This window comes from Barbus barbus (genome assembly GCF_936440315.1).
Source record: "Barbus barbus genome assembly, chromosome: 35".
Classification (NCBI taxonomy): domain Eukaryota; kingdom Metazoa; phylum Chordata; class Actinopteri; order Cypriniformes; family Cyprinidae; genus Barbus; species Barbus barbus.
The window spans coordinates 24,194,361-24,217,753 of NC_136763.1; the positions used below are offsets into that span (position 1 = coordinate 24,194,361).

The 23,393-nt window shown below is 43.5% G+C and overlaps 1 protein-coding gene across 3 annotated transcripts in view; it reads left to right on the forward strand.

Annotated features, from left to right (window-relative positions):
- Nucleotides 1–23,393, forward strand: part of LOC306854699 (band 4.1-like protein 1) — a 231,061-nt gene that overhangs the window by 126,926 nt on the left and 80,742 nt on the right. For all 3 annotated transcript variants that reach the window (XM_079392905.1, XM_079392906.1, XM_079392907.1), the window contains one exon: nucleotides 22,993–23,189. In XM_079392905.1, coding sequence (XP_079249031.1) covers nucleotides 22,993–23,189 — 197 coding nt within the window. The remainder of the gene's footprint in view (nucleotides 1–22,992; nucleotides 23,190–23,393) is intronic.

The window sequence follows — 23,393 nt, forward strand, 5'->3', positions numbered from 1 at the left end:
GTGGGATTCGACCACGATGCAGGCACGTATGTCTCCCGCTCGGAGCGAGTCGATTCTCACCTCAGTCAAGAGAGTGAAAGAGGGCCAGTCACTCACTGTCAGGCAGTTTCAGAAACTGCTGGGGCTCATGGCAGCTGCGTCCAACGTGATTACTTTTGGCCTCCTGTACATGAGACCCCTACAGTGGTGGCTCAAGACCAAGGGGTTCTCCCCGAGGGGAAACCCGCTTCGCATGATCAAGGTCACGCGGCGATGCCTACGTGCCTTAGACATGTGGAGCCAAGCTTGGTTCTTGTCTCAGGGCCCGGTGCTGGGAGCCTCTTGTCGCCGCGTAATGCTAGCGACGGACGCATCCCTCACCGGTTGGGGAGCGGTCATGAGTGGCCACCCTGCCCGCGGTCTGTGGAGCGGTCGCCATCTAACGTGGCATATCAATTGTTTGGAAATGTTGGCCGTGTTTCGTGCACTCAAGCACTTTCTCCCGGACCTAAGAGATCACCATGTGTTGGTGCGCACCGACAGCACAGCGGTGGTCTCTTACATCAACCACCAGGGAGGTCTGCGTTCGCGCCCCTTGTACAAGCTGGCGCACCAGATCCTTGTGTGGTCCCAGGGCAAACTTCGCTCGCTCAGAGCCATCGATATCCCTGGGTATCTCAATGTGGGAGCAGACATCCTGTCGAGGCAGGGGCCGAGGCCCGGGGAATGGATGCTTCACCCCGAGGTGGTGAAGCAGATATGGAGGTTTTTGGCTGTGCGACTCGAGAGTCAGCGCTATGCCCCTCTAGTTCCTCCAGCTCCTTTGGACTGGACGCTTGGTACAGACCTGGCCGAGGCTTCGTCTGTACGGTTTTTCCCCGATTGCTCTGCTCCCGGGAGTTCTGGATGGCAACAGGGATCTGGTGAACAGGTTGGAGACGGGTTCGCCCTATCTCCTCCTGCATTCCCCAGATCTAGCGCTCTCGCTCGTGGAAGCCCGCGTGTGCGGTTCTTCCCCCTCTGAGTGAGTGCTCGCTGTTGCAGCGCACGTTGCCGAGGCGACGCACGCATTACGTGTGGAAGTTCTGGCCTCTGAGGGGGCGCAGCTCATAGCTTCCGGTCTCTCAACCGAGGTTGCTGAGACCATCTTCCAATCCAGAGCTCCCTCTACGAGGAAACTATGCCCTGAAGTGAAAATATTTCACTTCTTGGTGCGGAGACCGCCACCTTGACCCAGTTAACTGCCCGTTTGGTACAGTGCTGCAGGTCCCGCAGGCCTGTTTCTCCGCAGGGGTAACTCACTCCACCCTGAAGGTTACGTGGCGGCTTTATCGGCCTACCATGCCCTTCTCGGTGGCCTTACAGTGGGTCGACACCCCCTGGTTACATGTTTCCTCCACGGTGCGCTGAGGCTGAGGCCTCCTGTACGACGTGTCCCTACGGGGACCTGGCTGTGGTCTCTTAAGAGAGTGGGGATTTGTAGGCCCTTCATGGCCCCTTCTTATCTCGTCTTTGCCCCTGGTCTGGCCAAAGCGTTTTTCTACCCTCGAGCGGGTTATTTCCTAGATCCCCTCTTCTATACCACGGCCTGTCGTGCTGCAGGCCCCCAGTCCTCCTCCCTTTCGGGAGCCTGACCAGCGAAAGCATAACTGTGTGTGTCCAGTGTGAGCACTGGACGCATACGTCCACAGAGCTGCCCTGTGGAGAAGGACGGACCAATTGCTAGTTTGCTTCGGTCCTCCTAAGCGGGGTCTGCCTGCTTCTAGGCAGACCCTTAGCAGGTGGATTGTGGATACTATTTCCTTGGCCTATGAATCTTCAGGCATCCCTTCGCCTCTGGGGCTTAAGGCCCATTCAACTAGGAGTATGGCGGCCTCCAAGGCCTTTCTGGCAGGGGTTTCGATGCAGGATATCTGCAATGCTGCGGGTTGGTCCACGCCCCTCACCTTTGTTCGGTTCTATCACCTTGATCTTACGGCCACTCCCGGCTCTTCTTTCTCGCCCTCGCTGTGCTCCCAGTGATACACACAGGGCAGGTATTTGGAAGTCTGGTGGCGTTGGCATCTCGTTCCCCGTAGCGTTCGACGCAGCTCGAGTTCCTGGAAGGGAACGTCTCGGGTTACGTATGTAACCCTGGTTCCCTGAAGGGAACGAGACGCTGCGTCTCTAGGCCATACTTCCTGTATCCCTGCGAGCGGTTGCTTCATTCCTGGAAGCAAACGCCGGCTCCACCGCACGTGCTTATATGCTTTCCGGTCAGTGACGTCACCGCCTATGACGTCTCGCCCTTTCATTGGACATTTTACACTCTGGTTCAGAGCGCGGTCACGCTGAAGGCGTTCCCCGTAGCGTTCGACGCAGCGTCTCGTTCCCTTCAGGGAACCAGGGTTACATACGTAACCCGAGACGTTCATTGTCATGCTTCCACATGCACTTCAGACACCGGTCACGCTGAGGGCATTCCCCAAAGTGTCCTCTAGGGGGACGCAGTGTGAGTTCCCATTCAATAAGGGAACTTTGGAGTCTAGAGACTCATTGCAGCTAAAGACACTAATCTCACTGTGTATTTAAAATCTGAGAATGATGAAATTATTTTAAGATGATGCTGTGTAATTTTTTTAAATGAGACTTTCTTTTTGGGCAAACCAAAGACACCAAAGAGGTATGAACTGAAACATCCAGTATGTTTTTGCTAACAGGTGCTGTAAGGGCAGAGTTTCCAAACACAGCTTTTGCCTACAGCACAAATGTAACAATGGGGGATTTGCAAATAAAACAATTTAATTAGTTAAATTTTGAAGTAATACTTCAGTAATTTATTTTAGCTGAATCCTTTTATGATTAAATGTACAATACAATACACTGTATACTTGTTGAGTATAAAATAGTATAGATAAAAATAAATGTTTTGAGTTGCAAATAATTATTATAATAATTCATAATGATGCAGTACTTTGTATAGTTGTGAACTTTACCTTTTCAATAATTTAACCACACTTCAAATAGTGCTTTTCACAATTTTGCATTGTTGCAAAGCAGCTTTACATACATATGCGACCCTGGACCAAAAAAACAGTCATAAGTAGCATGGGTATATTTGTAGCAATGGCCAAAAATACATTGTATGGGTCAAAATTATCGATTTTTCTTTTATGCCAAAAATCATTAGGATATTAAGAAAGATCATGTTCCATGAAGATATTTAGTAAATTTCCTACCATAAATTTTATATAAACTTAATTTTGATTAGTAAGATGCATTGCTAAGGGCTTCAATTTGGACAACATTAAAGGCAATTTTCTCGATATTTAAATTTTTTTGCAACCCTAGTTGTAAAGTGAGTGCACCTGTGTGGCAGCAACCCGGGTTCGAATCCAGTCCGCAGGGTTTCCTTCAGCCAATGTTCAAATGTCTGTGTCCAATGTTCCACTGATGTTCTCTGGATAATTGAGTTGGGTGGTATGCTTGGGGTGGTAGTAAAAGGCAATTCTTAAGCTGTGGCATTATTTATAAAGGTTAATTTATTGCATTAATAAATTATATAATAAGTACACAACAGGATTAACCCACACAAGGCTGCGGGACCTGACAACATACCTGGCCATGTTCTGAGAGACTGCTGCACAGCTGACAGATGTCCTAACAGATATCTTCAACACCTCGCTGAGCCAGGCAGTCGTCCCCACGTGTTTCAAATCCACAACAATCATACCGGTACCAAAGAAATCACCTGTGTCCTGTCTCAATGACTACCGTCCCATAGCACTGACTCCAATCATGATGAAGTGCTTTGAGAGGTTAGTCATGCACAACATCAAAACCAGCCTCCCCAACACACTCGACCCGCTCCAGTTTGCATACCGTCCAAACCGCTCTACGGACGATGCAGTTTCCTCCACCCTCCACCTGGCTCTTACCCACCTAGAAAATAAAGACTCCTATGTTAGAATGCTGTTCATTGACTTCAGCTCGGCATTCAACACAATAATCCCACAACAGCTCATAAATAAACTAAACCTGCTGGGCCTTAACAATTCCCTGTGTAACTGGATCCTGGACTTTCTAACCGGAAGACCTCAGTCAGTCCGTGTCGGCCACAAAACCTCGAGCTCTACCACACTGAGCACAGGGGCCCCACAAGGCTGTGTGCTCAGCCCGCTGCTCTTCACACTGCTGACCCACGACTGCACTGCCAAGTTCAGCTCCAACCACATCATCAAGTTTGCTGATAACACAACAGTGGTAGGTCTCATCAGCAACAACGATGAAACGCACTACAGAGAGGAAGTGGCACAGATGGCTGAATGGTGTGGCACTAACAATCTGTCCCTCAATGTGGAGAAGACAAAGGAGGTTGTGATGGACTTCAGAAGAAACTCCGTTGACCACCCCCCACTGACCATCGACAGCTCGACTGTGGAGAGAGTCAGCTGCACTAAATTCCTGGGGGTGCACATCACAGAGGATCTCACCTGGACCACCAACACCATGTCACTCTCCAAAAAGGCACAACAGCGCCTACACTTTCTCCGCCGGCTGAAAAGAGCAAGTCTCCCTCCACCTATCCTCACCACATTCTACAGAGGCACCATTGAGAGTGTGCTGACCAGCTGCATCACTGTCTGGTACGGGAACTGCAGTGCTGCTGACCGCAAGACCCTCCAGCGGACAGTGAACACAGCTGCAAAGATCATCGGTGCCCCTCTCCCCTCCATCCTGGACATTTTCCTTACACGATGCTTCAGCAAAACCAACAGCATCGTGAAGGACTCCACCCATCCCTCCCACAGTCTCTTCCAGCTCCTACCATCAGGAAGACGGTACCGGAGCATCAGAGCCCGCTCCGCCAGACTGCTCAACAGCTTTTTCCACCAGGCTGTGAGAGCCCTGAACTCAAACCGCCCCCCTCTGAAACCCCATGCAAACCAAAGAAAAAACTGTATGGAACTTTTTTGTGCAATTCGAAGTGTGCTACACACAGGTGCAAACCACCTGTACAAACCACCTGTAGTAACACACTCTCCTTTATGTGCACTAGACACTTTACACACTCTGCTGCATATACACAATCCCACAAAAGACTCAGCAATATATGTATGTTTACATGCTCATGCACTACAAATCACGTGATGCTTTCATGAGCCAAGACGCACATTAGCTGAGCTCCGTGATGTCACAGAGTCGGAAACTCACTTATCTTTCACCATCATCCTCGCCAAGTAAGAAGAAAACAAAACCAATGGCCGCGGTGGGCCGAGACATGGAAGGTCCTATAGCGGTCACTATAAAGCGATTTGAGGACATTTTGAAGGCTGAATTAGCAGCAATGCGCACTGCATTCGCCTCTCACGTGACTACAATCCAGAATATATGCTCTAAAGTTTACTTTTTAATCGGGGAAAAAAAAGAGAGAGCAGAAAAAAAGTGATCGGCGAACACACTATGCGTCTGGATGACCTCGTGCAACAAGTGACTGATTTACAAGACCGCAGCAGATGCAGTAATCTCCACCTGCTGGGACTACCTAAAGGGGCAGAGAAGGATGGCCTGATTGGCTTTCTGAAACGGTCACTGACAATCTGGATCCCATCACTTGCGGGCAGAGATATCGAGATCGAACGTGCGCATCAAGTTTACTCCAGAGCTTCAACTGATCACTCCAAACCGTGAGTGTTTCTCTTCAAACTGTTACGCTACAACGACAGGAATTTGATTCTAAATGAAGCAAGACACCGTGGTCCTGTAAAAGCAAATGATGGTGTGATGTTGAGCTTTTTCCCCGACTTATCTCCCGCGACGGCAAAGAAGCAGAGTTCCTTCGGTACAATACGGAAGGAATTGAAAGAACCAGGCCTGTAGACCTTTCTTCAGTATCCCGCTACGCTGAAGATCGGCATGAAACATGGCGAGACCAAACTAATCGGTCACCGGTCAAAATGCGTAAATTCCTGAGCTCCATTCCCGCTTCTCATTCTCCTGGGATGGACGTGGCATAAGGGTTTGATAATACCGAGTGACTTGACTTCTGATTTACTGATCTAGAACTTCATGTGACAATCGGCTACTGGCAGTTCTTCATGTAAGCTAGGAAACTTGGTATCACTAATGTACAGTTTTCAGTGTACATGATGCAATTATTTATGTTTGTTTCCTTGTTATAGAAAGTATACATGCTCTTTTTTTTACCCCACTTTATTACTTCAAAGTTATTCTGTTCTTTTATAATAGGGCTAATGGCGGTGTACTAAAGAATGGTACTGGATGTCATGTTACAGTCACTGATTAAGACAGGGGAGGGCGGCAGCCTGGGGTCTTCACCCCAGTCTGTAAAGTTTTATGGGGTGGGTTTTCTTTATGTTAATGGATTTTTAAAGGCAGACTTGAGTTAATTCGTTTGCAGTGGTATAACTTTCACTCATTTGTTCAGATCACTTAATTTGATAGTAATGACTGAAATTAATATACTAAGTTGTAATGTAATTTATGGCCCCCATAAACGTTCAAGTTTTTTAGAACAATTGTGGCGAAAGAGGGTTGACATTGCTTTGGGTCCAGGAGGCCCATTTGTGGAAGGATGGTGTTCATGGATGCAATGGTAAATATTGCAAGGTGGTCGCTTTTGCTGCGACTGATAGTGGAACTAGGGGTGTTTTGATAAGTGTTTGAAGAGATTTGAAAGTTTTCATTTTGCATAGAAATGGTGATAATGTTGACAGAATTGCCTGTACATCCCTTGTGAAAAGTGGTTCTCCCCACTGGTGGTTCTGTTGTTTCTGCTTCGGTTGTTTGCTCTTTTCTCCTAGAGCAATCATGCAGACCATTGTCCATAACAACTATCTTCTTCTACTATCTTATTCTCTTTGATGTGTAGTTTTTGTATTCATGTGTTATTGCCTTTAAATTGCCTTTAAATAAAATAAAAAAATAACTGTTCACAAAAAAAAAAAAAAAAAATTATAAAAGAGTGGATATTTAAAGTGCACTTAAGTATACTTGGAATGGTTCCACTTTAGCACAAACAAGTATATTTAATACAACTTTAGTTGAACTTCAGCACTGCTATTGTACAACTACAATGCATTTAGTACAAAATTAGTTGTTCCAGTTTATCAGCACTGCTATTGTACAACTACATTTACATTTACATTTAGTCATTTGGCAGACGCTTTTATCCAAAGCGACTTACAATTGGGGAATACACAAAGCGATTAATCTTGAAGAGGCAATCAGACAGAGGAAGTGCTCGTAACACCAAGTCACAGTCATTGTTCAAATAAGTACAAGCTAGTAAGCGGAGAGAAAGATAGAGGGAAAGAGTTTTTTTTTTTTTTTTTTAACAACTACAATGCATTTAGTACAAAATGAGTTGTTCCAGTTTAGCAGACTTTAAGTATACCAATTTATAGTTTGCCACAAATATATTTAGTTATACTAAAGTACATACGAATAAATTGTACTTAAGTATACAATTTTTTCACTAGGGAAGTATCTTGTGTTTTGTGCTTAAAAGTTAATGTCTTAAACTGCCGATCTTGTTACAGTGCTATTTAATATATTTTTCACTATATTTTGGATTTTAATATCCAGTGCAGAGTTGATTTTGTATGGCTCGTTCAGTGAATTGCTGTCCGACTCAGTGATCAGCCGTGAAACAGTGATTCTGTTCAAATTCCCTATAAAATCATAGATTCCCTTTGAGCTAAATTGACCTGTTTCCCTTACAGGTGGAAATAAATAAATAAATAATTACGTAAATAAATACATAAATGTGAAAATAAATAAAAGTGGAAATAAATGTATAAATAAAAAATAATAATAAATGTGGGGGGAAAAAAAATTTGAAAATACATAAGGAAATAAAATTATTAATTATTTATTTTTGCTTTTTTACACTGCTTTGTACATTTATTTATTTATTTCTAATTATGGCAGGATTGGCATTCCATATTTGACATGTGGGTAACAGGGATGAAATGAGGTGTATTTGACTCGAAGCGGCGCTGCGCAGAGTGATCAGTGTATGACATCAAAGTACTGTGAGAGCGATTAGAAAGCATAAGGATCCATCTGCTCTCTTATCGCTCTCGCGGTACTTTGATGTCATACACTGATCATTCTGCACAGCGCCGCTTCAAGTCGAACACACCTACTGATTTGTTTTCACTCTGTTTTTAAAGATTGTCTGTGTAAAATTTAAAAAAAATTAAAATATGCTATCATTTAGTGGCATATGAGCATCAGTTACATTTTTAATTAGTATCGTTGGTATTGTTATTAATACTATTTTTGTTGTTAATGACCAGGATAGGATGATCAGTCTCAATAAAATACTTTTTTTTCATAACTCATGCACACAAAAATATTCTCGTAGCTTCGTAAAATTGTGGTTGAACCCGTGCCTATGGAGGGTCGGAGAGCTCTCAGATTCCATCAAAAATATCTTAATTTGTGTTCTGAAGATGAACAGGTCTTCCTGGTTTGGATCGATATGAGGGTGAGTAATTAATGACAGAATTTTCATTTTTTGGGTGAACTAACCGTTTAAAACATTAGATCTTTTAGAAATGTAATGTGCTAAATCAACAATGAAGTTTTACTGAAAAAATTGACTGTTTACTATTGTTTACAACTATGCCACGTAAGTGCAAAACAATATATTGCAATTTAAAATGGTAAAACTTTACAGTAATGTAAACAAATATGTGCAGTGTGCTGAACAATATGTGTCCTGTCATCCCTGTTACTCTGTCAATCCTATTTCTGGCATTAATTTCATAAAAATTGTATCACAAGACTGACTCTCTAACCGTTAGACTCATTGAACTGATGTGCGCAAAACGTTCACAAAAATGTCTTTACGGATATAAGCATCAAAACAAAGTCATAGCTTATTGAATGGCATCAAAGCAGTTAATAATAGCATCACAGTCAAGAATAACATAAAGAGGTTGCTACTACTACTATTATTATTTGTATAGTGCTATTAACTATGCAAATTGTGTCAAAGCAGCTTTACATCAGCTTGATATAAAACTGGGGGGCTTTATATCAGCTTTACAGTATTTAAACAGGGAAATAGTTTGTCGAAATAGTGTCATTCTCCTCTGGCCAGACAAAATCAGCAGTTTAAATCTAGCCTGCAGTAGAGTCAGATTGTGTAAAGGACTCATGTGGTTCCTGTGGTCTTGTCCTGATGGCTGTCTAGGAGACAGGGTCTTCACTGGGGCTCAGTCTCTGGGGCTCATCTAGTTGTCCTGGTCTCTGCTGACATTCAGGGCTGTAGAGGTCATCTGTAGGTGCTGATCCACCATCTGATCTGGATATGATCCACCATCTGATCTGGCGCCTGTCTTTAGTGAAGCCGCGCGGAGAGCCGCTTCTGAAACGTGCCGCGGATTGACTGGAGTGGTGGGATGGTGTAAATCAGGGGTTATATACTGCACTACAGGCTACAGCGCCATCTATTGGATTTTACTGATACTGCATATTGGAACAACTGCATCACGGACTGGATTAAAACGCCCGTAGTTTGCCCACCTCTGCAGATTCGTATAATTTTTTTTTTAATCCCTCGCGGGCCGCCACGGGAGTGATAGCGGGCCGCAGATGGCCTGCGGGCCGTAGTTGGGACACCCCTGGTATAGCGCCTTTAACAATGCAAATTGTGGCAAAGCAGCTTTACATTGGCTTGATATAAAGCTGGGTGGCTTTGTATCAGCTTTACAGTATTTAGACGGGGAAATATTTTGTCGAAATAGTGTCAGTCTCCTCTGGCCAGACAAAATCAGCAGTTTAAATCTAGGCTAAAGCAGAATCAGATTGTGCAAAGGACTCATCTGGTACCTGTGGTCTTGAAACAGACTAATATTAGCGTAGATAGCATTCTTCTAACAATGTAACAAGTATATCAGGTGTTTTGGGAAGTGTTCCCGGTTCTGGTTGACCTAATTAATGCAGCCTAACAATCCTTTAACGGATTTGAATTATAGAAATGCGATAATGTATTATGTGTAAGCCAGGCTAAAGAGATGGGTCTTTAATCTAGATTTAAGCTGACAGAGTGAAGTGAAGTGAAGTGAAGTGAAGTGAAGTGAAGTGACATTCAGCCAAGTATGGTGACCCATACTCGGAATTCGTGCTCTGCATTTAACCCATCCAACGTGCACACACACAGCAATGAACACACACACACCGTGAACATACACCCGGAGCAGTGGGCAGCCATTTTATGCTGCAGCGCCCGGGGAGCAGTTGGGGGTTCGGTGCCTTGCTCAAGGGCACCTCAGTCGTGGTATTGAGGGTGGAGAGAGCGCTGGACATTCACTCCCCCCACCTACAATTCCTGCCGGCCGGAGACTCGAACCCGCAACCCGAGTGTGTCTGCTTCCCAAACAGTGTTAGGTAGATTGTTCCAGAGTTTGGGCGCTAAATAGGAAAACGATCTCCCGCCCGCAGTTGATTTTGATATTCTGGATATTATCAAATGTCCAGAGTTTTGAAATCGCAGCGGACGTGAAGGACTATAATGCGATAAGAGCTCACTCAAATACTGAGGTGCCAAACCATTCAGGGCTTTATAGGTAATTAGCAAGATCTTAAAATGTATACAATGTTTAATAGGGAGCCAGTGCAGTGGTGACAGAACCGGGCTAATGTGGTCATACTTCCTAGTTCTAGTAAGAACTCTAGCTGCTGCATTTTGAACCAGCTAGATTTGTTTATTAAACGTGCAGAGTAACCACCCAATCTAGCCTCGAGGTCATGAACGCATTAATTAATGTTTCTGCATTTGACATTGAGAGCATAAGTCGTAATTTAGATATATTTTTAAGATGGAAAAATGCAGTTTTACAAATGCTAGAAGCATGTTTTTCGAAGGAAAGATTGCTATCAAAAAGTGCTCCTAGGTTCCTAGCTGATGACGAAGAATTTATAGAGCAGCCATCAAGTATTAGGCAGTGATCTAGGTCATTACATGCAAAAGTTTTTGGTCCCGTAATTGACATCTGTTTTTTTTCAGAATTTAGCAGTAAGAAATTGCTAGTCATCCAGTTTTTGATATCAACTATACATTCCATTAGTTTTGCAAGTTAGTAAGTTTCATCGGGTCGCAAAGAAATATAGAGCTGAGTATCTTCAGCATAACAGTGAAAGCTGACACCATGTTTCCTAATGATATTTCCCAAGAGTAACACTGAGCCTTGAGGTACTCCATACTGCACTTGTGATTAGTATGATACCCCTTCATTTACTGCCATGAATTGATGGCAGTCAGATAGGCAGTCAGATAAGTAAGATTTGAGGTTGCCAGTGTTTAATAAACTGGATTGTCCTTAACTGCTGACTTGAGCCAATGATTACAGCCATATCACTCTGCAGCCCAAGACCGGTTGCCCACTGAAGCTAAGCAGGGTTGAGCCTGGTCAGTACCTGGAAGGGAGACCTCCGGTGAAAACTAGGTTGCTGTTGGAAGAGGTGTTAGTGAGGCCAGCAAGGGGTGCTCACCCTGTGGTCTGTGTGGGTTCTAACGCCCCGGTATAGTGACGGGGACACTATATTGTCAAAAAAAGCACTGTCTTTCGGATGAGATGTTAAACCGAGGTCCTGACTCTCTGTGGTCATTAAAAATCCCATGGCACTTCTCATAAAGAGTAGGGGTGTAACCCCGGTGTACTGGGCAAATTCACTGGCCCTTGTCAGTCATGGCCTCCTAATAATCCCCATACACTTGATTGGCTCTATGACTCTCTCTCCTCTCCACCTGTAGCTGGTGTGTGGTGAGTGTACTGGCGCCGTTGTACTGTGGCTGCCGTCGCATCATCCAAGTGGATGCTGCACACTGGTGGTGGTTGAGGAGAGACCCCCACATGTTTGTAAAGCACTTTGGGTGTACCGCAATACACAATAAAGCGCTATATAAATGCATCATCATTCATTCATTCATTTGAATGGTTCTGATTCTCATTATAAGTGTCTTATAAGTGTCTGTTGAGTGAATAAATAAAAAAATTAAAATAAACCCAATCAATTGTTGGACTATATTCAAGACAGTCATAAATTGCATACCATTCATTCTTTCAATGAGAAATTCAATCTCATTGATATGGCCCAATCTCAATAAAGTTTGCACATGTTTTTGGTCTGTGAACTGGATCTCACTCAGTATGCACACTGTCTGTGGAGGTTTGACCAGGCCAATCCTCACTGAGAGTGAAATCCCTGAAGGCGCTCTAGCCTTAATGCACATCTATTTTCACATCTATTTCTATCCCAACTATGGTCAGTCATTCCTGTTTTTAAATCCAGGATATGCAAATGTATTTCTTGAAACCGAATCTCTCCACACTACACAACAAATCTCTTATTTACATCATGTCTGCACTTTATTATGAGATTATTCTCAAGTGTGCAGAGCTGCACTGGACAAAAACTCTGATGTTTTCAGTAGTGAGGGATTCCTGACTTAAATGCCTCTAATTGTCCATTGAATTCAAGCGATCAACAGATATATCTGTGATTGGCTACATTGCTCAGCACTGCAAAATGCGTTGAAAATACTAGATTTTGATGTTTTCCAGAGCACAATCACTTTTGGAACGCCTCTTCGTGACTGCAGGGCAGCTCTGTGGACATAGATGTCCAGTGTTTGAACTGGACACACTAAATTAAGCTTCTCTTGGTTTGGATCCTGGAAGACAGGAGGACAAAATGCCTGCCAGAAGGTCCCTTCAGATCAGAATCTCCCACGGAAGAACGGAAGAAACCTATATTGGTATGTTTTGCCCCCGAAAGCAAACCTCAGGAACTTCCTGTGCATGTGAAGGATGGAAATGTGGAAGACTGCATCCTTCAAATCTATGGTGACAAAGCAGTCCTCGGATCTAAATTGAGTGAGCGTCAGCATCTTGAATCTGAACATCTTGACAGAGTGGTTGAGTTGGTGCAGATCTATAATAGGACGCAACCCCCCCATCCTTCTTTGGAACAATGAAGTATCAGCTGTAAATTCTGGACTCTCTCCCAAGTGAAGGGACATACTCTGTGACATCCTTCTTCAGGAGATTTGCCACTTCTTGTTCCATCACCAGAGCCTGCTTGGGACATACCATTAAATCGAAGCAGACAAGAACCAAATTGGATTCTGTAGCCTCTCTCCACAGTCTGCAGGACCTATTGAGACACGTTTGGCAGGCACTTCCATGCTGCCAAAGAGTCTACTAAGGGAACCAATCTCTTGAAACTGGCCTCTGGTGTAGTCTAAGCAGCTAGCTCGGTGCCCTGAAGTGGATGACCAGCAGAGACCGTCCGATTTGTCTGCTCTAATAACCTCCTTTGGGGATGCAAGCCTTCCATCCCCACTACATTTCCGGTCGGACACTGAATGCTACACTCGCTGGAGGCCGCTGCACCAAGAAACACCGGAGAGTTAACAAATCGGTCTCCTGAGGGCACTGAGGAGAAACTAGCACCGTATGATGAGGTGTACACCGTTCTTCCCTACAGAGGCCTGCCCTCAGAAACCTGGCATACGTGGCGTCAGGACTTCTTAGACAAAGCTTTCTGAGAAGGAATGTCGGTCCTCAGATCTACCTTCTCCTTGGAACACTTCGGCCACCCTGACCCCTGATCTCCGTGTGGGTGAGCTCAGGAAGTGATGTTCTTCTTCTGCTGCACTCTATGTGAGGAGCTGGAAGACAGTTGGGGTTGCTCCCACCTAGTAGCCCCTGAGACCAGACCCCAGTGAGAAAGGTACTGCTGGAATGCAGTCTCCTGCTTCCTAACCTCCTGGAACCAGAGCATGCTACCGAATCCTGAGAGAGAGTGGTGAATATAGATCCATCTGTGATTAGATCCATCTGTGATTCCCACGATCTTAATCGCTGCTTTGCCTTGGCAGTAGCAGGACCAGAACCACAAGGACTGCAAGCTTGTGCACCCTCCTCGAAGAATGCCAGATGGGAACGGAGCATGCACAACAGCAGACACACACAAGACACAGTCAGCTCCCTTGAGAACAACTTGTGCATCTTTCGATACCAGACCAGCAATGCATAGATTGTGTGTATCCCCACCTGTAATATAACGTGGACAGGGAGGAACACACAAACTAAAACACTGGATGTCACTCTTTTATTTTTCTTTGCTGGCCATCTGACTGAATTTGTGCCATACTGCCATACCCCACAGCGCGGGTATAAGAGGCAGCAGGTGCACCGCATTAATTCATGTTTTCGCTGAGGAGCCGAGCCAGTGACCTGGCAGCTCATCTGTGGTACAGCGACTGTGGCGATGGGATGTGACGTCTCTGTTCCCTCCTTCCCTTTTAGTCGGTCACTCCGAGTCACATCGGTGACCGACGAATTGGGATCCCTACCAAAGCGCCACAGGAGCTGCCCCCTCCAATGCCCTGTGTAGGCCTCCTGGTTCTTCCTATAAAGCAGACGATAGCACCGGGCTCTACACAGAGAAGGTCGACTACTGCTGTTCCTCGATCAACCCAAACAGTAGGACTTAGATAATACTGGGAAACCGTGCCTTTCCACCTGGAAGAGGCACACTGCGGAGTCACCGCCTCCTAGAGGGGGTTCAGTGACATGTCAAGTAACCCCTTAGGGCCCTATTGCACATGGAAGTCTCTGAGATGGCAAAGCCTGCATCATTTAGAGGCGGCAGAACGTGGTCTGCCAGGGAAACCATGGCCCTAGTAAGTGTACCGTGGAAATACACATATGGGATCCCAACAGGGTCACTCACATGGGCACTAGCCTCACACCAGATTTCAAGAATTCACTGGCTAAATGGCCTGGCGCCGGACACTCCGCCACGTCTGGCCGCCAGAGTGCTGGAGGACTCGACAGGATTTGCCCGGTCAGGGAACTCTCTGGAGAATTTAGGCGTTAAATCCACTTAATGTCCAGCGATATCGTCGACTTGATTGCACAGATACTATTTAAACTGAACTGAGCTGGACGATGACATCACTGAATTCAATAATGAAATGCCTTTAACTGAAAATTGAGTGTTTAATCTTGTCATTTTACATTATTGACACAATATTTTCCTATTTTGATATTGGAAAGTTGCTTATTAAGCGCTATATAAATGAAGGTGACTTGACTTGACTTGTTAAGGACACCGCAAGCCGACTCTGAACCGGGCCTCTCAGTGCCACTACCTGTTCTACCTACGATAGAACCTAGCGAATGTGTTAGGAATCGCCCAGCCCGCAGCTCTACAGATGTCTGCTAGCGAGGCACCACGAGCCAGCGCCCTGGACGATGCAACACCCCTAGTGGAGTGAGCACGCAGCCTGAGCGGGCAGGGCACACCTTGTGCTTCATAGGCCAAGGTGATGGCATCCACTATCCAGTGGGCCATCCTCTGCTTGCAGACAGCCTTCCCCTTCTGCTATCTTCCGTAACACACAAAGAGCTGTTCTGAGGTCCTGAAGCTCTGAGTTCCATCTACATACTGTCGCAGTGTGCGTACAGGACAGAGCAAAGCTAGGGCTGGGTCTGCCTCCTCCAGGGGCAGAGCTTGCAGGTTCACCACCTGGTCCCTGAAGGGAGTGGTAGGAACCTTGGGCACGTAGCCGGGCCGGGGTCTCAGTGTTGCACTGGAGTCAGCCGGCCCAAACTCAAGGCACAAATCGTCGACCGAAAATGCCTGCAGGTCCCCCACCCTCTTGATCGAGGCCAATGCGGTCAGGAGTAGGGTTTTCATAGAGAGAAACTTCAACTTGACTGACTGCAAAGGCTCAAAGGGGGCAGTTCGTAGGGCTCTTAGCACCAATGCAAAATCCCAAGAAAGTAGGGAGGGAGGCCTAGGAGGATTTAATCTCCTGGTTCCCCTATGGAACTTGACAACCAGACCGTGCTTCCCCACGACCTCCCCTCTATGGGGTTGTGGTGGGCGGAAATAGCAGGAACGTAAACCTTAAGGGTGGAGGGGGACACACAACCCTCTGATCGAACACTTCCAGGGGTCCTCGCTGTGCTAGGAACACCATTCGACGAACAGGTTCCACTTCAGCGCATAGGCCCGTCTTGTGGACGGAGCTCGTGCTGAAGCAATAATGAGTGCTACCTCCTGAGGTAGGTCACATAGAACCTCCATGTCCCATCCAGGGACCACACGTGGAGTTTCCACAGGTCCAGATGCGAGTGCCAGAGGGTGCCACGCAAGGTTATTTTCGTAAACGAAAACTGAAACTAAGACTAAAACTATTGGTCAAAAAACATTTTCGTAAACTGAAATAAAATTAAACTTTCTAAATAAATGAAAAACTAAAACTAAACGAAACTAACAACAGTAACTGAAAAACTAACTAAAATAAAATAATAATTAGCAAAAATAAATAATCGTGTTCGTGATTTAATAAACTCTCGTTCTGTGTCAGAAAAGCGGACCTGAACGATTCATGCACGTGAGCTGAGTCCTAAGAATGCGTTTTTGCTTTAAAAAAAAAAAGACACGGGCTATAACATGGGAAATAATAATAATGCACACGTTACACCGCACAAATGTTTAAAAGCATCCATGACGTGCGAGAACAACATGAGAGTGCGTTAACGGACACAAAATTTACATTTTTGGATGAGCTGACTCGTCCGCCTCGAGTCCATGACACGAGCACCGCCTTGACTGTATAAAACTCATCCACAATGAGAGAAAGCGATAGCCGCACTGTGTTTTCAGCACTTGCCGTGTTGTGTAAAAGGGGCTTTAGAACGGGGATTGATTGCGTTGCTCATCTGAAGCGCGTGCGCGCTGGATCGGCTCGTCAAAGTAAAGTGCAAACATCATTTAAATCACCATATCGTATTTATTTTTGAGTAGTATGAGGTTTCAAAGCATTTTAGATGGTTTCTTCTTATTGTGTATGTTCATAGAGGGAGAGACGGGACATACAGTAGTAGTGTGCACCAGTGACTCTGTGCAAAAGATCCAACAAATGAATGCATTGAAAACACAGATGGACAAAAATAAAGTTTACAGTGTTTCAATGAAGATTGCAAAGAACATGCCTGCATCCCAGTGTGCACACTGTCTATGCTAAATTCTATGTGATATTAGTCATTTTTAACACTATTAGGGCAGATAGGGTGGATAGTATGCACATTGGGATGCAGGGCATGTTTCCTCAAATCCAGCACTGGAGGGCCATTGTCCTGCAGAATTTAACTCCATCCCTGATAAAAACTAAACTGCCTGATGCTGTCTAGTAACTCTGAAAACCTTGATTAGCTTGTTGTTTGTAAACTATTGGCATATTAAACAAGATTACAATATGAATGAATATGAATATGAATTAATAAATTGTATAAATATAAGTTGCATATTTTGGGCTTTGGTTGAATTGTAAATAATTATTTTATTTTCATTATTAAGAGCTTTGCACACGAGTTAACTGTAAACTGCAAACATTCAACTTTGCTAAAATTAAATGTCTTGGTTTGTTCTACACTGAAGTGTTTCATTAACGCTGTTAAACTATAATTACTAAAACTAAAACTGAAACTAAAATATATAAAACTAAATAGAAATGTTCACAAAATAAAAACTAAACTAAAACTAACAAAACCATTAATGAAACTAACTAAAACTAAACTGAAATGATAGTAAATTTGAAAACTATATTAAAATAAAAACTAATTTAAAAATTCAAAACTATAATATCCTTGGTGCCACGTCCATGAGAAAGCAGATCCTTCCTCAGAGGGAGGGGCTGTCACAAGGAGCATGAGTTCCGGGAACCAGGTCCGGTTGGGCCAATATGGAGCCACTAACAGGACCTGCTCCTCGTCCTCCCTGATCTTGCACAGTGTCTGTGCTAGTAGGCTCACTGGGGGGAACGCATATTTGCGCAGGCCCCAGGGCCAGCTGTGGCCAGTCCATCTGCGCCAAGCATTGCCTCGGTTAGGGAGAAGAATCACTGGCAGTGGGTGGTTTCTGGAGATGCAAACAGGTATACCTGAGCAACTCCGAACCGCCTCCAAATCAGCTGAACCGCCTGGGGATGGAGTCTCCACTCCCCTGGAAGTGCTGCTCGAAACTGCTAGTCGGCTGCCCGATTGAGCACTCCTGGGATGTGGATGGCACGAAGGGACCGCAGATGCTTCTGACTCCAGAGGAGGAGGTGGTGGGCGAGTTGCGACGGGAGCGTAAAGCCTTGCCAGTTGATGTATGCTACAGTCGCAGTGTTGTGCGTGCGGACCAGAACATCCTTGCCCTGATGGCGCCCTCTGAGGCGGCTCAGAGCCAGGTGTACTGTTAACAACTCAAGGCAATTGATATGCCAACGCAGTTTGGGACCCGTCCAAACCCCTGACACTGCATGCCCGTTGTATGTGGCTCCCCAGCCAGTGGCCAAGGCATCTGTGAACACCACAGCATGCCTGGATACCTGCTCCAGGGGCACTCCTGCCTGAAGGAATGAGGGATCTGTCCACGGGCTGAAGGTTCCTACTTGACCAAGAGTGCTGTTGTCCCAAATATCAGCATGATTACAAATGTGACATTGATTTTATACAACATTTCAATAAGCAAACCATTATTATTAAGTGACACAATATTAACTGTTGAAGATGGTTTCAAACAGAGACCACAGCAGAACAGCCGTGCAACCTCTGAGCAACCAACAGTGGTGCATTTTTGAACGAATCAGGTGAGTCAGTGAAACATTCATAAACACAGTGTTTTGCTTCATTCGTAAAGTGAATTGTAAGGATCCACTCGTCAGCCCAAAAGTGAAGTCCAGTGACCTGGTTGAAGGTATTCTGCGTGTTCTGTCTTTTACTTGTGCTTCTGCAAAGTTCACTTAATTTATCAAGATTTAGTTTAAATTTTAGTGTAGTTCCATGTTTATTCTGACTCCAAATTCAAATGATCTTTCAAGTTAGACTTATTTCTAATAAAAAACTGATCACAAATATCGATTGTATATTAATTTAGATATTGGATTATTTTGAAAATCCTATACTTTCAATAATTTGTTCGTCAGGAACCCGATGTTGCATTTGAATCTCACGTGGCCTGCGCGGATTTCGCGATCACAAACTCACCAATCTGATTTTCATCAGATGATGTAGGTTGGCTAATACCTTTAAATCTGCCGCCTACTGCATGCTTTTAATAAAAAGTGTAGTTTAAATCAGTGATAGAGAGAAATCAAAAGATCACCGATAAAGTGCTGAAGCAAATTAGCTCAAAGTAAAATGAACATAATTTATCATAACGGGTCGTTATCAATTATATATTCATCTTCAGGAATTAACTGTAGCATTAACAGTACAATGAAATTATTTGTTCGTCCGCAGTACGGAAAGTTTCAATCGTCTATTGACTCTAAGGAAAATAATTTCTCTGGTCACTGAGAATAATCTCCTTCTTAACACTGAGCGTGTAACAAAACCGGAACGTTAAAGTGACCTCGTTCTGTGAGCTGCAGACACAGACGACCAAGTGTGAATACATATGGATGTTTATTAAACTACACTACAGGGGTACATATAACATTGAACTAAACACAAACATACATACATTAAACACAGATGCCAACGCAAGGAAGGCATGGAGAGAGTGAGAGAGAGAGAGAGAGAAAGAGAAAGAGCAGAGAGCGCTTGCGCGAGTGCGCAAGGGAGAGGAAGAAAGCATAATGGCAGGAGTTGTACATCAGCTGACACAACCTGTTAGAACCATCAAAGAATTACATCACCTTAATCAAACTGTGGTCGAAGCCTAGAAGCGCGTCTAAACATTATCAAGCGGTTGCTTGCACTGGTTTGTTGCAATGTGTTTCTTAATTCTTGATGAATTCCTTTAGGAGCGAAAGCTTTGTCATTCCAGCCACGGGTTGATTGGTCCGAAGTTAAGTCGCCAAAATAACTGAGCTCAAAGCTGCCATGAGCTCGAACTCCCCCGAAGGAGAGTCGCAAAGTTTCCACGGTGATGATGTCTCTAGTGCACCGAAGGTAAAAAAAGAAGTGAGGAAGAAGGTCTTTTGGGTGGTGTTAGAAGTTTTTATCTGGATTCAGCAACGCCCATTTCTGGTCAGTTCGACCAGTAACAACGCGTATAGTTTCGGCGGGAGAGTGTTCAGTTCAATGAGGTGTCTCACTTACACCTCATTTGCATGTTTTATGACTTCTGCTGGATCAGTGTACTTCTTCCCACAGTACTGTAGGAATATTATGATGCATTTCACAAGGTCACAGTGTACATCATTGTTTGAGAAATGAAGAGCAGATCATTTTGATATCAAGAAAGAAACATCTAGCATATATTAAACCAGAGATACATTCATACACCTGAATATAGGCGTTTAGAGTCTAACTAATACAAGTAAAGGGTTGTAACTAGGTTAATATAATAGGGGAATATACATACAACACATGCATATATCAGATACATTTATAACTGCTTAATTATAGCCTAAATAAAGCAAATGTCTTTATGTGTGTGTGTGTGTGATGTGTATTTGAAATTGTGGAGACCACTGGTCTAGTCAGGCCGTTGGTGCCTGGCACAGGGGGCATTCACTCCTTTTCGGAATGTGTTTGAAGTCCGAGGGAGAGAACAGATAGTCAATTCTGCTTAGTATCTGACAGTGGGGGGGGGGGGGGGGGGGGGGCAACCACTGGCAATTACACACCATATAAATGTAGAATTTGGGGCCAGGTCTGTGAGTTATTTAGCTAATGTCACAGGTTAAAAGGGGTCTCTAAGACATAAAACCACAATGACCATCAAGGATCATAAGCAGACGCTACAGTGCCTACTGCTCCATTCATCCATGCACCTTCAGTTTGTACTATCCTGGCCATAGATTTGAGGTAACATCAATCAAACAACAAAGTAATTGTGTTTGGGCCCTCTGTGGGGAAAGAAAAACACATTGTTAATGTTGGAAATCTGCACTCTTATATCAAAACATGAATGATATGAAGCGCTGTATGCACAGGATATTTAAAACGTACAAATGTATATTGGCTACAACTAGATGGCAAACGTAACTCTTCTCCACTCTTCAAACACACACAAAATTAGCCTTTAGAGACACAGTGTTTAAGTAAAGAAAACGCTGTTCTTATGCAAATATAAGTTATTTATTTACGCTTGCGTTGCGAAAAAGCGAAGATCTGTCTCCTCCAGGCTGTGCGCAGTGCTTCATTCTGAATGGAGGCGGGGTAAAGTTTGAGGTAGTTTGAGGATCCAATGGTGTTACAAAGTTTTACTGACAAGCTCTTTTAATTACTTTTCACTGGTTAAATATTTGTAAAACCCCCACACAGACATAAGGAAGATCAATAGCACTGATTTAAAATGATAATAACGAAATATTATAGAGATATGAAGTTTGGATCATTTTACACGGCACACCTGACTGGGCTAGGGTATGGCCACGGAAACAACGCCCCTGCGGAGCACGTCAGAAAAAAGTTGCCTACATGTTGCCATTACATGTGAAATAGGCTTAGATCTATAGAAAGTTTAAAATGTCTACTTTTAAACAAACCAATTCAAAAACAAATATTTCCTGATTATTGTAATCTGTATGAAGGTTGCATTTCTCTCTAAAGGCATGTTCAGTACTTGGCTACCTGTCAACCCTCCCGTTTTTCCCAGGATTCTCCCGTATTTTACCATTCTATCCCGCTATCACCCCGTTTAAATATTTTCCCGTATTTCTCCCGTATTTTTAATCCTACTGGCAACTTGGCAACCTACAACCCAGTGATGCGCGGATGGCGGTTATATCCACGGACGCTGTGGGTTCACTGGTAGATATCGGAGGAGAATACTTAGGTGGTGCTTTGGTAAAAAAATTAAAAAATAAACTATACATGTAAATTGAGATATAGCTTACACTTCAAAAGGCTATGGTTTAATTGATTAAATATGAGCGCTGCAAGTTTCAAAGTCAGGTGCTGCGCTGCTTTGTTTACTGCGGTTACCGGGGAAACGGCTATATTCCTAGCAAAAAGACTCCGCCCCCTCCCCCATAGACACGCCCTGTATCCCAAACATTGTTTTCATAATGCGAGGCGCAAATTGATATAAACAAACAACGCTTAATACAGTATCATTCATGTCGCATTTTATTGTTAATCAGACCATCCAGACATATGCATTACATTGACTGGTTCACCAGTTGTATGCATCATATTTTATGTTTACCTTTTATTTTATGAATACAATTAGCTTTCCTGCTGTTAACAGGCCGTAGTGTTTAACTAATCACCTATCTGAACGGTCGGGCCAGTGCTGCTTCCTCAAAGTTTATCATTCTTGCGTGTTTTACTAAATAATGTCAACTTAACTGACTGCTTCACTTCCACTTTAAAGTGAAACTTTTGCACTTCAGTGGTGGAAAGGCGTTTTGAAGGTTGCTATCTTCTGTGCCTGTGGTTCTATAAAACATTTGAAAATAATACACATTTTAAGTAGTTAAGCATGTTTTATGTATGAATTATACTATTTGTACTTCTGATGTAAGATCAAATAATTTGTAATAACAATGTATATTAAGAATATAAGATTAGATGTAATGCATTGGTTTAGGGCAATTGTTTAGTGGCTGCAAAGAGCACCTTTCTCGTTTCATGGCCATTCAGAAATAACTTTGTGTTATATATTTATATAGAAAAATATTTGTATTATGATTAAATTAAATTTTTTGAAAGCAACATATAAAATGTAATTCATTATATTGTAGTGGGTATTTTACCAGTGCCCAGTTGGATGACCCTTAGAAACCTGAATTGTGGACAGTATATAATATTACACAATATAATGTATTATATATTATATATATTACAACTTAATATAACATTACATAACATATATTAAGAAACCAAATAAGATAAATTGCTATTTTACGTTGACTTTAAGTTGCTTAATTATTTACTGATCGTATTTTATTGATATTTCTACTGGAAACCCAGAAGAAATAGGGTTTCTTTTTTAATGAAAGGTTTCTTTAATTTCTTTTTTCTATTGTGTGTCAAACAGAATTTTGTCAACCGGTATCCACACTGGGTGAAATTCATGATGGTCATTCTCAGAAGAGTGAGAGTGAGCAGCCTCAGTTTCTTTCTGGAGATGAAGCTGATGCCGACCTCAGTCTGGATCAAGACCAGGAACAAGATCAAGATCATAGCAACTGTGAAGAGACTGTTATGTCGCCTACAAGAAAAAAGGACATTAAGGTAATAAGATACTATTTTATGATAAATCACAAATTCAGAAAAATTTCACAAATTCTACTGTATCTCCTATTTTACCTCCCTGAAATAAATAAATAAACATAAACCTTCAGTACAAAATATAGATATGTACATTTATTATTATTATGTGTGTGTAATATATATATATATATATATATATATATATATATATATATATATATATAT